The 16,685-nt window shown below is 41.6% G+C and overlaps 1 protein-coding gene across 1 annotated transcript in view; it reads right to left on the minus strand.

The window, feature by feature from the left end:
• Nucleotides 1–11,282: 11,282 nt before the first annotated feature.
• The window catches only part of RRAS2 (RAS related 2), a 44,246-nt gene continuing 38,843 nt past the window's right edge, over nucleotides 11,283–16,685 (minus strand). Inside the window, exons 5-6 of the mRNA XM_027651325.1 lie at nucleotides 13,198–13,316; nucleotides 11,283–12,745 (exon numbers count right to left, since the gene is read on the minus strand). Coding sequence (XP_027507126.1) covers nucleotides 12,658–12,745; nucleotides 13,198–13,316 — 207 coding nt within the window. The 3' untranslated portion in view covers nucleotides 11,283–12,657. The remainder of the gene's footprint in view (nucleotides 12,746–13,197; nucleotides 13,317–16,685) is intronic.

A 16,685-nucleotide genomic window follows, 5' to 3' on the forward strand; every position in this document is an offset into this window, starting at 1 on the left:
CCTCAAAAATCAGCTACAAACCCTTTCACACCTGGCAGATATCCGTGCATTCCCCTGGAGAATAAACATCTGAGCCCCACTTAGGCTTATACCTAAGCCCAAATACAATGACCCTCGGGGTTTGAGTGCACCCCTGAGTGAGGTCCATAAAGCAAGAGCCTCTCGCACCTGCTCCTGACAAATTCAGGAATTAAGAATCTTGACTATGCGTTGGTACCACTTGACCAGGAGCAATGCGAGATGCTATGCATGCCCAGGGATTCAGGAACAGCACTGCAGAGCCTACATCTTCACAGGGGCTCTGCTGCCTTACAAGAAGCATGAGATGCCTGCAAAAAAATACAGCTTAAAGCTGCAAGGTAAACTATATTCCACCACAGCAAAAGACAACAGCACAAAAGCACCAGAGAGGAGAGGTTAGTTAAAATGAGGAGAAACACAAACCAATGGGACGAGCACTGGCGACTCTGGGCCACCTGGCATCTGTGCTGGGGACTCATAAGCCAGTGCCTTGGATGACATAATGTTTTATGCAGGGAAACTAGGGAAAGAGGAATGCGCCTGTTTGCTTTTCCACATGCCCTCGTATTACTCTGCCAAAGTAAAGCTCATGAAAGTTAGGCTTAACGATTTTGTCTGAAAAAGAGAGTATTTACATCCTTAAGAGCATCTGGCATAATTCCGTGTTTCATCTTCCTTTCAAGGGATAATGCAGCTTCTAAAAATTGCCTCCAAGAGCCATTATAATTTTACACTGCTCCCAATATAATAAACAGCTTCATTCGTCAGTCTCCAGGCACTTTACTAAGAAGCCAGCATCACTATTTACATCTTGCAGAAAGGAACCTGAAGCAGCACAGCTTTCCCAACAGCAACCAAAGAACCCCAAGAGACACCCCCACTGCCTGCAGCCTCCGGAGTCCTGCTGCAGCACCCCACACACTGCAACACCCTCAAGTCCTACACAGCCACAGGATGACCCAATCCTCTGATAATCTTCTGCCAGGAAGTGTTTAGAGACCTGACTATGGCATTTGTGGTGGTTTCAAAGTCCCTCTCTTTACAAATATAAGGAACTGGCACTGCACTCACAGGACCTCAACCTCTTCCTTCTTTTTAAGCAACTAGAAAATACTGTATTTACTATATATATGTATATACATATATATATAATGTGTATGCTATATTTGCTCTATAGAAAATACTATAATTACTAAACCAGAGGAAGTCCATAGCAGCGTGGGTGCTGATCTGCATTTTTTAGCAGGCTCCGTCTTCCTCATGGATCATATCACTGAAAGGACAGCATGCTGGTTTCCTCCATCTGTACAGTGCTAACTGCTAAGGCAATCTCTTAGTAGCTCATTAGCTCCTTTCATCTCCTACTCATCTCAAATATTTCCTGATTTCCCACGTGTACAGAAATGGTGGTACATAAAATATGAGACTCTGCTGATGGGTGAGGTATTGCTCTGTTAATCAATAAAAATATAAACTGAAACACAAAAACTGCTTTGACCATTCGGTATTTCCCTTGTGTTAAAGAAGGTACAAAGTAGTTCTGAACACTGATGCTCCATTCAACAACGTCCCCCTCCTTTGGGACACTAGCAGCCCCCCCCAGTGTTTCCTTCAGGCTGTAGCAGCTCGTGTCAGCCCTGAAAGCCCCCCAGAGTCAGCTGGCAGCACTGCTCTTTGGGAAAAGACAGATAATTTGACACAGTGCATGTACCCACCAGTGCTTGCTGCATAAAGGCTTTGTATTTCCCAAAGTTTTGTTTCTATTAGTCACGAGGCCCTCATGGCACGGGGCTGTACACGGGCACACTATCTGAGAAGGCAGCGTGAAGACAGGCGAGTGATGCAAGACCCCAAAACACCACTCAGATCCAGCAGCCATATCAGATGCTTCAGCTCCAGAAACAGGCTGTGAAGGAATCGTTCCTGAGATTTAGAGGACTGACAGTTATCTTCGTCCTTCATCAAAGAAAAAAAAAAAAAAACACCAGAAAAAATTAAGTAGCTCAATTCCAGTCACCATCTGCTGGGGATTTTTATATTGCATTCTTCCCTCTGGACTGCCACCCTCCTATCTGCAAAAGAAGTTCCTAGCCTTACCAACAGAAATTCAGGTTCAACGAAACCACAGTAATCTTTAATACATATATTTTTAAGGGGCTTAGATAAAAGAGTGACTGTGCTTACAATAATCCACATCATCTAGCAAAGCACAGAAGTAAAAACCTAAGCATCAGAAAAGCCTAACTTCACTGCAGCCAGGCTGAAGCACACACACCCTGAGAGGTGTGCAGCTGTATTTGTAACATAGCAGAGGCCTAGGGACACACTGCCCTCAGCTGACTCTGCTCTGTCCCTCAATCTCCCAAGCTCCCACAGGTGCCAAGTGCTCCCCAGGAATCTCGCAGACAGCACTTGACTCCTGCACACTGTTCTCCAGAAGAATTAAACTGGATAATGTCCTCACTGCTGGGACAGAGCTCCAGGTAGGGAGGCAACTGGGCACAGAGAATGTCCCACAGCAATGACAAGGTTCAGACTAAAGGACAGTCTACAGCAAGGGCAGATGCTGGTGCTCAGCCCTGTCTGCCTCCATCCATCCTGTGGGACACTGACAGTTTGGATCATGTTTAAAACATGGGGTCCTCCAGGAGCGACATCAGCCCCACTACAAAACCAGGTCTTACTAAAGGTTTTAAATCCCTGCCCTGCACTACACACGTTGTTCCCCTTCCTGTTCCTCCCTGGTTCCTGCCAGCTTCAGCATTCAGAAGCAAACTGTCAATGCCTTGTTTGGTTGCGTCCTCGAACACAATACTGATGCTCCCGCAGATTTCTGTAGCTACCACAGACAGTGGATAAGCAGCCAGCCAGGCAGTCCTGCCCTTAAAGCCCTGCAGTAACAAGGACTGACACTGACTGGCTTATAATCTGAGGAATTTTAATCATAGAATGGAATTATAGAGTGGTTTAAGTAGGAAGGGACCTCAAAGACCATCTTGTTCCAACCCTTCTGCCATGGGCAGGGACACCTCCCACTAGACCAAGGTGCTCAGAGCCCCATCCAACCTGGCCTTGAACACTGCCAGGGATGGGGCATCCACAACTTCTCTGGGCAACCTGTTCCACTGTCTCACTACGCTCCAGTAAAGAGTTTCTTCCATAAAGCAACTGTATATCCTGCTAGAGAAGACACTCAGTAGCAGAAGCTTAGAAACAGGGCTCCTTAGGTTTTATAGATCAGAGTCTGGAGGGTGGCGGGGGGAAATCAGTTAATTTACTCCTTTAAAAAGTAATTTTTAAAGCTTACAAAATAAGTTACTGTTGTTCAAAAAAATGGAATGTGAAGTACTTAAAAACATAAAAAAGTTAATTTGAGATTTTACAATGAAATCCAGAAACACACTCACATACTTCAGGCTGTTCCCTCTGCTGGAAAGTGGGAATTTGTCACCTCAGTATAGTGACACAAGCCAAAAATGAAGTGGCCACCACATCTCCAAGAACAAAAAAAGTCATCCTCAGTAGAACAGGCAAAAAAGCACCAACAAATCTGCCTGCATCTGTCAGCCCTACCACATCTCAGGGGATTTGTGAGAAACAATGACAGATCTCATCCTGGAACATGAATACACCCCAGTTTCACTTTCCAGTTTTTTAACGTTCCAAAATGAATAATATAATTTCCAGATATGGGAAAAGAGTCACTTGATCCTGCTCTGGCTGAGAAGAGCTTTGAAGTGCAAAATCCTTCACTAGACCATAAAACCATAGCAAAGATCTGCTCTTGTGCAGGGCATTACTCCAGAGGATCCACATGTGTGTAGTAAAGTAGCCGAGTGTTTTGGCAGGTGACCAGTTGGAAACTAAACTGCACGGCTTGTAACGTATTGATTTCTCATGCACAGGCAGCAGCCCATAATTAAAGAGCAAAGCACCTTGTCCTTCTGCACACAAGTTACAATACCAGTTTCATGGTTCACATAAAGCATCTGAGCTGCAAACCCTCACTGTTTGTCTCCTCGTCATCCTGCTTGACAAGCTACTTCTTGCCCAGAAACAACCAACTTCTCTGCAATAGGAAGCAGCATTTAACACATTCAAAAATATGAGGTACCTGACTACCCCCCTAAGATACATTGGTTGCACAAGTCACTGCTCCAAGTTGCTGGTTTCCTCTTTCTGGATCTCTGATGAACTGGAACAAGCAATGCAAGCCTGGCCTGCCCTGGCAGCCACCACGGTCCAGTACAACCTCATCCTTCCTGGTGTGCCTGAGTGCAAACCTGCCCCCCATGTCTGTCACAGGCACTCCACTCTGCTGGAGGTTCTAAGATGCTTTAAATAAAAACTCTGGGTTTAAAGGGGGCTTTGCCTTTGTCCTTGTAAAATTCCATAGGCTCCTGTTGACCCATTCCACCAGCAGCTCCATGCCCAAGTTTACCAACTGGTTCTCCCCGGCTTGGTGTCACCTGTAAACATGATAAGGGTGCACTTATTTATCTCCTTCAGGTCACTTACAAAATGTTTAAGATGAGAGGTTAGATGCAGCACTCCTCTTGTCACCATACTCCACCTGGAGGCCAGTCCATTACCCACAGAGACCAACCACTACCCTCTGACCCCAATCCACCAGTCAGTGCTTTACCCACCTGGTTGTCCATCCACCCAGTCCACAACATCCCAATTTTGATACAAAAATATGTGGGGAGAAAATGGTGAAAGCCTTGCTGAGTTGAGGTAAAAACCATACACTTCTCTCCCCTTGTCCACAAATTCACTTTATCACAGAAGGCAATCCTAGTGGTCAGGTTTGATGGACTCCAGTAAATTTGTGCATTCATGTGGACCATTCCCAACCACTTCTCTTTTATATGCCCAGAAACATGTTCCTGGAGGACTTGCCAGCCACAGATTGGAGGCTGACTCCCAGCAGTTCCCCACATTGCTCTCCAGGCCTTGCTTGAAGAGGGGTGCCAACACTTGCTTTCCTCCAGTCACCAGGAATTTCCCTGATCTCCGTTAAAGATGGCCATGAAAGATGTCCCAGCAGCCTTGTGAGGGCAGTAGCATCTTGGATAGAGCCCATCAGGTCCTGTGATTTTGGATGGGTTGAGCCCTCAGAAGTAACCCTGCCTTGATACCCCATCCACTACTCCTGACTCTTCTTCTCATTCTACCTTCTCACATTGACCTGGGACACCTGGTTGGTCAAGAGGCAATTAAGGCTCTGGCTACTGTGTCTATTGTCCCTAAATAACCCAGCAACAGTTCCCCATTTTTCTTATCCAACAAATCATACCTAACTCTGGAAAGACAAAGAGAGGAATCGTCTGGAATAGTCTGCGGAATAGTCGGAGGAATAAGTCAGATTCAGTCCTAGTAACATGAAGAAGTCAAATACTAGTTCTAAGGCATTGCTCTAGTACTACACATGGGAAACAGGTGTGTATTCCCTATTTGCAAATCCAGAGCCCTTCAAAGACATTACAAGTAATACTGCTGGGAAGAAATCATCCCAGAGCAGCTTCTGGCAGGAGTGGTGGAGCCCAGACCTTAGAACTTGGCAGTGACAGATGCCTTCCCAGACACCTTACAAAACCAACAAAACGTGGTATTAGACCCTGGCAGATGCCAACAGCATCATGAAGCTGGCTGTTGAAATGAGGAGCTGAATGATCTCAAGCTGGTTGTTCAAGAGTAAGATAAACAGGAGAGGTCTCACTGCCTTTTAATTAAAAAAAAAAAAAAAAAAGGCAAGAAGTTAAGATGACCAGTTTTTAAAAAGGCAACTGGAGTAGAGAAGTGAGCAACTTCACTGCACAGCTTGCACACTGGGAACCCACAAGACAAAAAAAAAGCACCAAAACATTCTGAGTTCACAAGGTATGCCCTTCCATTTCCCAGAAACACAAATGGCTGAATAGATACTTTGAAAGCAGTGCTAGGGAGGAACAGAAAGTTACAGCAAACACAGGGTGCTTTACAAAGCCTTGAAACTGCAGCCCTCAGAATCACCAAAAATCAGCCTTTTGCACGAAAGGGGTAGCTGTGTAACAAGCAGCATCAGCTCACAGAGCCAGTGTGGTACTCCATGCTTGCATTAAGGCACTTCATTATTCACAAATAATAAAAATCATTCCGAGACAGAACAGCAGAGCCTCATGAGGCAAGAGATAGGAAAGAATTCCTTTTACAGTCAGACGAGCAGACATTCTTCTGAGAGGCACTGAGAGACGGGGAAGATTTCAGAGCGTGCAGGAGGAATACTGGAGTATACATGAACTTTTACTCTGTTTGAAAATCATGGCAGGCATTGCCTGAAAACTGCAGTAGAAAAAAGAAAAGCATTACAGTGCTGATTCACTTTGAAATGGCAGCACCACAGTCAAGCGATTTCCCCACTCCTCAGAGAAATGCCAGCACCAGTGCCTAGATGAGAGGGACTACATTCTTGTCATGCTAACAGCAATCATCATGTAATGTATTATTTAGGTGAACATGAAGTGTTTATATGCAACTTACTGACTGCAAATTGTACATGTTACTAGTGATGTACAGATATTACTCATCTTTGCTTTGCCTCCTGTATTCCCTAGCACGGCCAGCAACTAAAAAAGTTTGTCAAACTATAAAGAAATTGAGAATTTGTACAATATTTTAATTAACATGCATCTAATGTTTTAGACTGCAAGCATCCTTCCTGCTTTTCACATCAATTTCTTCACAACCACTATTTATAAATCATTGGTTTTTTCCCCAGCTACTGACCATACAGATTTTACAGTGTTCATGGACAAAAATTCCTCTGAATTAGCCCTGACACACGGCCCCGTCTAATTATAGATCAACAGCTTTGTTATGGTTCTTGTCATTCATTCCTAGCCTGCTTGTAAAAATAGGCACTTTAACTCTGTACAGGGATTTTGGTGAAAGCAACTAACTGCACGTAGGGCTGCCCCTGGTGCCATCTCGTGGTGGCCCATGAGAGATCCCTGGACATTCAGAGGAGTATTTGTGCCGTGCTATTGCTCTTCGATTCAGTTTAAGTGATGTGAAATCTGTCTCTAGTACATGTTAATTCATGCCTAGCACTAAGAGACAGTGAACCAAGAGGTTTTATCACTGCCTCTACTTGCATTTTGAGTGCCTGTATTTCGCTTGGTAACTTCTCTCTCTCCAATACTACATACCAGAAGCATTTTTTAATAATGTAGTAATTTATGAATTCACTACAGAGTAGTGAGTACCAAATATGGTGTATCTTACTACAGCAGGATGCAGCTGAAAAAGTAGCTGAACAGGCTAGTATTTGCTTTCCAGCAACAAGGCAATGCATTAGTTCTACATACTACCTGCTGGCTGGCTGAGGAACATGACTAATTATATTACATGCATTAATGTAATTTAGCTTTTGTGTAGATCTGTCCTTTATATTTAATCCACAGGAGTCTCTCAAACTCTCCAGAATAACTGCAGTCTTACAAGTCTAGTACAGCAAGCAGAAAGCAAGCCTAGCACATATTCACAATGTTTCTAAGTATTAAGCTCTCCTTGTAGTTTAATCCATTGCCTTTTCCACATCTGTTGCTACTCATTTAAAGCTCTGTCTTCCCAGCTACAGGCTACTCTAACCACTACCCATCCTCATATTCCTGCACCTGAACTGTTGCATGCCAGTGTTTCCATGGTCAGAGTTCTACAAGAATATTTGAGTATCAAGAATATTCCTAAGTTTTCTGGCCTTACAACATGTGCACACAACATTGGGATTAAGATCTTGAATATATTTCTACTCATCCCCAGGCAAAACCTAGAACCTGCTTCAAGCCTGCAATTTTAACCTGGCTTTACAGGAGAGCCAGGTAGGCAAGGCAGAAGAAGCCACATTTAGAGAGTGGTAAGCACTGCATTTATCATCTGGGATACTCTGAGCAAGAGCCCACCTCAACAACTTTAAGCCCTTCAGCTTTTGGCAAAGACTGCTGCCCTGCTGTAGGTCAGTGCAGCAACATGAGGAACATGACTATGCCCCCATATCTTCAGCTTGATTCTTTCCCTAAATTCTATTTGACAGGGGTTTTTTTATCATGGTTTTGGTACATGAGGATAACCAACTTCCAAAATCCATGCTTAAATCAAGGGAACAAATGCATTCCTGTTTAGCAGATTCCTGATCCTTTCAAGGCAACAAACTTCTAAATAATAAGTGCAGATAATTTTTGGCAGTGCTGGGCTTGTGGTGACTGACTTAAAAAAACATTCTGTTTGGAATAAGCTCATTAAAGTTTTGTAACAGATTACATGGCAAGGCCAGTCAATAACAACTACAGCTACGCCACAGGTAAAATCTTGTCACATAAATGATGTCAGAAGAGCATTAGCTAATATTTTTGTTTGAATCCAGACTTGAATTTTATCAATGATGACTAACCGCAAGGCCATGCATAAAGTCAGAGTTTTCCTTGGCATTAGTGGGAGTTAACGCCTTCCAAATATATTTTGCTCTGTTAACCCTTTCACAACAGTGCATCTCATGCTCCTACACTGGGCCAGCCAGGCTCACTTTGAGCATTTATCTGATGGCCTCTTGCCTGAGCCAACACGCAGCACTTCTATAGCACCAACAATATTTGCCTGTGCAAGGAGGGGGGAGCCAGTAGCTTTACTTCTGCAGAAAGAGATGGGGCACAGCCAGGGTATGTTACATCTGTACCAGCAATAGCGTGGCCAGCAGGACCAGGGAAGTGATTGTCCCTCCATACTCAGCCCTGGTGTGGCTGCACCTCGAGTCCTGTTCTAGTCCCTCACTTCAAAAAGGACATTGAGGTGCTGGAGCAAGTCCAGAGAAGGGCAACAAAGCTGGTGAAGGAGCTGCAGCACAAGTCCCGTGAGGAGCAGCTGAGGGAGCTGGGGGTGTTTAGCCTGGGAAAAAAAGGAGGCTCAGGGGAGACCTTATCACTCTCAACAACTACCTGAAAGGAGGATGGAGCCAGGTGGGGGTTGGTCTCTTCTCCCAGGCAACCAGCGACAAGAGGAAACGGCCTCAAGCTGCACCAGGGCAAAACAACTTTTGATAGAAAGATCATCCCCCTCATGTACCTGCACAACCCTGCAGTTTCACCACACTGGGTTAGCTCTAACCCGCAGCAGGAAGAATAACCAGCAGCAGACAGCTCAGGTAGATGCCCAGTGCAACCAGCTGGAAACAGACTGAGCAACCAGTTGTACTCCTTATTTATCTCCTTTCTGCACAAAGTCAAATTTATAATTACCAGCACTATCACTGGTTCTACTACCCCTGGTCTGGCCATGTCACAAAAAAAGAGCAGGTTTTAGAGGAGGTGATGTGATACTTTTGGAAATTCTCCTCTTCACCTGAATGGTAGTTCACATGTGAGTACTGATGGAGAAGAGTTGCCAGGTCAGAGAAAGCAAATACATTAACCACAACAGGCATAAGGAACCAGAGTACTCACATAGAAGTAATTCTTCCCCAATTCTGGACCACCCATAAAACTTGTCCAAATGCATAAAAAGGCTTTTGCCTGTGAGCAGGACAATCCACCTCATCCAGTGGAGTAGCAGCTTAAGCAGTGTGAGGTTCCAGAAAGAGTCATTTTGTGCTTTGAAACACAGATCCTGACCATTGTCTGTGCTTTAAGAAGAGCAGGAGGTCATTTCTGGGCACATTTTAAGCATTCCAGATTCCTGAACTGTAACTTCAAAGGATTTATGGATGTGGCCTTGAACTGAAGTAACTTCAAACATAAGTGACAAATTTTTAAGCACTGCTTCTGCCAGGTAAAGGCATAAGAAGCTCTCTCTTGGGTTGTCAGCTAAACTATATCCTACAGCAAGGTGGCAATGTTGTAAATTCATAACTAATCCAAGGCATGTGGACAGGGGCTACTACTTTTAGAAAGACTGACAAAATCCCCATTGTATTTTTCAAGCTCCACACTAGGGCCAGAAGTGTCATTTTTCCCCATTACCTTCAGGTACAACAATCAAAAAGTTAATTGAAATACCCTAAGCTGTTTTGAACTCATGACCACCTAGATCACCATTACTGGCCAAAAATCTTATTACTTTTCTAAATATTTGCTTCAAGTCTAAAGAGTAGGATCAAAATGCCTACATTTACATCTCCTTAATGTGCCACATGCAAATCAGTCTCAAAAAGAGACGACAACATTACAGAGAATTTTCTGTACATTCTCTCCAATAGAAGCCTCAAAAAGCACATGCACGTCTTAGTTAATAAACTTAGATCAGACTTCCACAGCAGCTGCTGGTGGTTCCACTTTTGTTTAACTTGTTTGTGAAGCTCACCATGTTTACCATGTGGCTTAGCAGGAGCAGGTTGCTTAGCATCAACCACCTCAAAGCTGTGCAGGAGGAAAAGTAAAGGTCTGGGGCTCTACCACCTCCTCTATCAATTACAAGGAGTTGCACGTTAAAAAAGACATAACTATATAAATCTATTACTTTAAACCATTCTACCATGAGTGAAAAGTTAAAAAAAAAGGAAAAAAATGATGAAACCTAAAGATATTTGCACCTCAGAAGTTCAGTCCCAACACGCATGCTTGTAATTTGTTGTCTTAACTCATTCTAATGCCACACATTCGGTGATTTAACTCCAGAGAGGCTTTACATAGTTGAGAAAACACGTGGTGTTTGCTACAGGCTGTAATTTCTTACATTTGACTTGAAAAATGCAATACATCTCCCAAATGTGCTCCCACTGTAACTTCTTGTTTGAATCTTCTATACACTCCTCCTAAGCAGCTTTTCATCAACCAATAAATCCATCGGAGGGGGGGAAGCTACCCACTCTCTCAAAACTGCATTACACAAGCTAATCTAAATTACATTAAAAAACCCTTAAATTCCTCTGCAATGCCTAGCACCAGCACTACTTCAAGGTTTAATTCTTTTCTGTTGTAAATGAAACAGAACTTGTTTAAGTCCTGTTTCCTCAGGAGACATGTACAGATTTATGGCAGAGCACCTGACAGTGAGCATAACCCGAATATACAAGAATTGTTGATTGGACCACTGACTACATACTCCAAGCCAAAACAAACATCAGCTTTTATAATCTGTCATGACTTAAATTGAAATGGCTTTTCTTTACTTCCAAGCTTGAAGAAAAGGTTGTGCAGACATGCATATCTATCCCCTAGCCAGGTTCCATGACGTCCCCCCACCCCCAAAAAATTCAGGTTTTGGAAGAGAGTCAGAAAGAGGCAGTGTGCTTACCCCCCAGTAATGGTTAGATCATCTTTAATTCTAGCACCTGAAGTTATACAAGGGTTTGCTTAATAATCAAGTTTCAAAGAACTGTTGGACACATTCAGTAAGGTGACAACTGTGCAATACCACTCAGTATTTCAATATCAGGGACCATACTCTTGAATTGTTTAAACACAATCCACAGAACTCAAAATTAAACAACCATCCACAGTTTAACTAAACAATCAGTTAAAAGTCTTACAGTTTAATAATTCACATAATGGTCAGTCTTTAGTAAGGGATACTGAAATTCATTAAAAGACAACACTAGATTTTACTCTATGGGTGTGCTGGGCAGGCACATAATTGGCCATTCTTGGGTATAACCGGAAAGGTAAGGAGTAGTTTACCACAGTTTGGCAAATCCCACATTTTGTCAGTTAAAAGTGAACTGTGAGAATTAAATACTCATCTTTACATATACACAAGTTATGCTGTGAAAGCATATTTGCTTACAAACATATAAAAATACTTGTTAACTAGTTTGATAAGAAAATAATGTATAAAAGTATATAGCAAAAACATTTAATCATCTCTGACAATGGAAAGATCAAATTCAATTTTATATCACATGAAACAAAAACAGCTACAATTTAGTTTTCCTTAATCCCTTACCCAGAAATACAAAGGAAGACACAATTTGTTTTCAAACATAATGTGAAATTTCTTAAGCTGAAATGCCTCAATCCAGAATGAGCTCAGGTATTTGGCCATATCCTAATAGTAGCAGTAATCATCCTGTAGCTGTTCTGGATTCATAAAATAAATACAGTAGACTGTTTTGGCCACCGAAATAAAACTGCAGCATAAACAAGAGATGAAAATTTTAGCTGACAATGAAATTCAGTGTAGGTTTCTTAAGGCTAGCTGAATACTCAAGTCTAATTTAACTGAGGGAAAAAAAAAAAGCCAATCCACCCCTTTTTTAAAAAGTATTCTCTGTACTTCAATATAGGTCTCTGTAATAGCTAATGAAATGTCAGAAGTAAAAATAAATTAATTCACAAGAGACAACTTATGCATCACTTCAACACCTTGTCCTACACGGTTTTGTTTCATCTCCTTTGCGAATAAAACTCCACAAGGTGCAAGCTCTGAAGGGAGAGAAGGAAGGAACTGTGGTATTAGAGAAGCAGCCTTAGTGTTTTGGTTTGAAGTCTGCCCCAGGATGACCGAGTCTTCTTCAAGAACTATTCTGCCAGCTTCTTGGACTAAGGCTATTCTGGTGACCACTTTAGAACATGCACATAATAAGGCTAGACCAATACCAGAAGTGATGTAAAATGATGGAAAGAAAAAAAAATAATCTGGCAGTTGATAGCTTGGTTCTTGGGATTCTCAGAAAATAACACAATGGCAGCCTTTCTTGTCTTTTTCTTTCCGCGTTGGCTCTGGTGAAGGAGGGCACTCTTGTTCCTGAAATTTCCTGGAAATAGGTATTTCAAATTAAATTCACAGAATCATTTTCAGGTAAATAAACATAACTACTGTATTTAACACTTTCTTTTTACTCTTTTTAAGGGAATGGACTTCCTTTTTACACACAAATTACTGATTAAATGAGTGATAGTTTTTGAATTCACCTTTTGGTTTTTTTTTTTTAAGAAAATTTTTTACAGAGGGTCAATCTCCTATTTAGTTTATCACATTTACTGACTGGGTGATCAATAAAATCTGAGAGATTAAGGTGAGAAAATTATCTGTCACATATATATTAGATTCATGTAAACATTTTTCCCAATACACAGGAATATTTTATACTGGAAAGCATTGGTCAAAACTTACAGGTAACAGCAGGCAGATTTCCCACTGCATTTTGATACATTTCCTGTAGTTATTTGTTAATATAGGGACATTAATTATCTTAAGTTATCATACCTTATAACTCTGACAAGTTCATGAAAAGCTTGGTCTACATTCAATCTGATTTTTGCTGAGGCTTCCATGTAGGTTACTTTAAGTTGCCGTGCTAGCTGCTGGCCTTCCTCTTGTGTCACCTGTAACAGACACCAAGCTTTAAGTTCAAGGGTTCTACAAGCACGTTTGTACCAGCAGACACTCCATACACATGTCAAGGATCCATTTCCCTGGAACAATAATGCTTATTTGGCCACAGTATAGTTTCCACCCTGTCCACATAATACGACTGGGAAACAAATCAACATATTGTATCTTTTCAAAAGCAAGTGAAGACTTTTTTTTTTTTAAAGAAGTTCCTGCAACAGACAAAGGCTGACCCTCCAAGACATTTCGCTCACTCCAGCTGCCTCATCTTCAGTTTTGCACAAGATCAAGTTTTCCTTCACAGGTAGACAAGAGTTCCTTGCTTTTCCTTAAAGCAAGTACTTCAGTCAACATCTGCTGGATTACTAACAAATGTGAATACTGTGCCAAATTTACTTTCTCATTATCCCACCTAAATTAGAGAAATAAATAAAAAAAAAGACTACTTTTAAAACAACAACTGCTGTTTAGCTTCTAAATCTTTATAGAAGTCCTTTAAAAAAATCTATTTATGACATAGCAAAATATTAATACAGCCAGTTTTAAACATAGCTTAAATTATCAGAGCTCTAAAAATCCATGAAGCTTCCAGGTAATCCAGAAATATTAAAGAAATCCTGTCTACATATTGCCTCCTTGGGACAACAGAGGAAATAATAAGCATCATAAGAAGTTGGTATAAAATTTAAAGCGATGAAGCAGAAGACAGGAAGCCAGTGGACCACTGTAGAAAGGAGGAATAAGTCGGTCATAGGGCAAAACCAAAGGAGATCACTGTGTATTTCTGGATGAAGTGGAAAGCAGAGGTCAGAGAACAGAAGGCCACCCTGAGTGGCGCAAGGCACGTGAGGCTTCAACGGGAAGGTCACCCACAGGGTCAGGGAGGAAAGGGCAGCTTTTGGTGATAAAAGGAAGTACAACAGATCTTGCTTTTGGTGATAAAAGGAAGTACAACAGATCTTGCCAAGACAATGCCAAGTGGAAGAAATGTCAAAGATTACACTGCTTTCACAGAAAAACATTAAATCAGCATGTAGAGGACTGTTATAAGAACAAAAATGAGGGTTTATTTTTAAATTAGTTTTGAAAGGGCACTCAGAGTATTCACTTATATTAAGAAGCTACACAGAAATGGAAATAGAAGGGACTAGAAAAGCAATGGCAGCATTCACCACAGTGCAAGACCTAGAAGTACATTTTAGCTTGCAGAATAATTTCCTAACAGCTACACAACGGTTTGAGAGCCTTCATGCTTTATCTCCACAAGTTAGATTCCATCCCCACTGGTTCTATATTCATACACTTCCTGCTGAACTGAGGGTCGCTCTCTCTCTAAACCCTTATGGAGCTCTACAAGGAGCCCCCAGCACCCTGTGCCATTAGCTGGAGTAATTCAGGATACATCTGCTTATCTCAAACACTCACAGAAACTATGTTTATTCCAGTGTTATTATCATCTGCTGAAGCCAAAAAACAAACCCTCAAAACCAACTGAACCCTAAGATCAACTACACTGGAGCTGCTGCCTTTTAAACTGCAGGACACATAAGGAGAACAACTGGAATTCTTCAATCCTCCACTGCTGTTTGAAAACTGAATCATAAGACTTGTGCTCCCCTAGTTAGAACAATTCCACTTCAACCCTCCACTCTAACCCCAGATGTTGAAATATCCCAATTCCAAAGCTTATGAAGGCTGCACTTTGACAAACATTCATAGCTGTTTTCTGGCACATCACTGACACTGTAGAATGTCCCAAAGTTTGCATCAGAGCTTCCAGAACCTTCTATATATATCTCTGCCTCACTCAGACAAATAAGTTTAAGTATGGATATAACTGCTTTTGCAAAACTAACTCCTTTTACTTTTCTTCATCCCTGCATAGTTTATCGTAGCCCCAGAAAGTGAGAGGCTGAAGTCTAATAAAAATAAATAATTGGCAAGGAATGTACAGTCCTGAGGAGAAACTGAATTCAGTCTTTAAACATATGTGGTTACCAATTTCTTCACTGTTGTATCTAACGCACATAATAGGTACAAGTCAAACTAACACCGTAATAAAGTCAAGCTGCACTTCCACAATATTCTGCATTTAAAATATTATAGATACATTAAAGTCCTTGTTGTATTTACTAGAATATCCGTAACTGCTTAATTCAAAAACAATCTTTTTGTCAGTCTTACAAGTATATTGTCAAGTAGCTTGTGGTCAATTTTTGTGACCTCGAAGTCAGTTTGAAAAAATATTTGGTTTGGAAACACTACACAAACATTTGCAGTGCCCAAGCTGTAAATTAGAGGCCAGAAGATACCAGTTCCATCTTCAAAGCTGAGGGAAATGTAAGTACAAACAAAGAAATGCTTGAAAATAAAATCATGAATTTTCATCTTTTTGCTGTCCCTTCTCAAGTACATCAATCCTGTAACATGACATGTTTATCAGTAAGTGTGATGGGACAGCTTATTTAACATCACCAGCAAAATAAAAACTAAATCCTTTTTCCTCAAAGAGGGCTGAATGTTATTTTGCCAGAAGTAAAGAGAACCACAGATTTTATGGTAGTAACTGTGTGTACATCTGTGTGTCTTGGTTCTGCAGTTTTAGCAAGCTTAAGGTTGAATACGAATGAGAATCACTCAATGCTTATCTTTTTTGCTATAGGATATTTTATTGTTTGTTTTTTAGGTATCACTCAGTGTTCAGTCATTTAGTAAAAGTTTCTCAAATTAAAACCCATTACAGAAGATGTGAGCAAGTCAAACATGGAAAAGCTTATTCTTCACTTCTCTAAGTTATCATTCCTCTTTCTGAAACAGTTTCCATTTGAGTATCTGCACAAGAATCCTGTGAACATGTGGCCATCTCTCTTCACTATTGTATCTGATATCTGTCAGAAATATGGAAATTAATTTCTGAAGTTTCTATGTTTCCTCCACCTAAAGCAACTCTACAAGGCTGCCTAACCTAACACTGCATCCGTCTTTTGTTTGGACACTTACACGAGACTAAGGGACACGTCATACCCCATCAGCGGGTAGCAGCTAAGTGTTTCCTCAAGTCTGAAAGGAATCCATTTCTACCACCTTGTGTTCACCCTACTGCGTTCTCAGCACAGAAACATTGTCCATTCCTGCTCCATTGCTCCTGAAGAGTGTATTTGTCATCCTGATTTTCTGCCTCACCAGCCCACCCACAGATGCTGCTGGTTCATGCTTACAGTGGGCTGCCGTAACATTTTCCTGCAGGGGTAGCTCACTATCCACTAATTCCAGTTTGCCCACATTCTCCTAACAAAGGTCACTCTGGCACATGCAAACTGTGGTTATGAAGCAAACTGACACACACTCAGACTCCTTGCTGT

This window comes from Corapipo altera, unplaced genomic scaffold, assembly GCF_003945725.1.
Source record: "Corapipo altera isolate COAL_440 unplaced genomic scaffold, ASM394572v1 78, whole genome shotgun sequence".
In the NCBI taxonomy this organism is placed as follows: Eukaryota; Metazoa; Chordata; class Aves; order Passeriformes; family Pipridae; genus Corapipo; species Corapipo altera.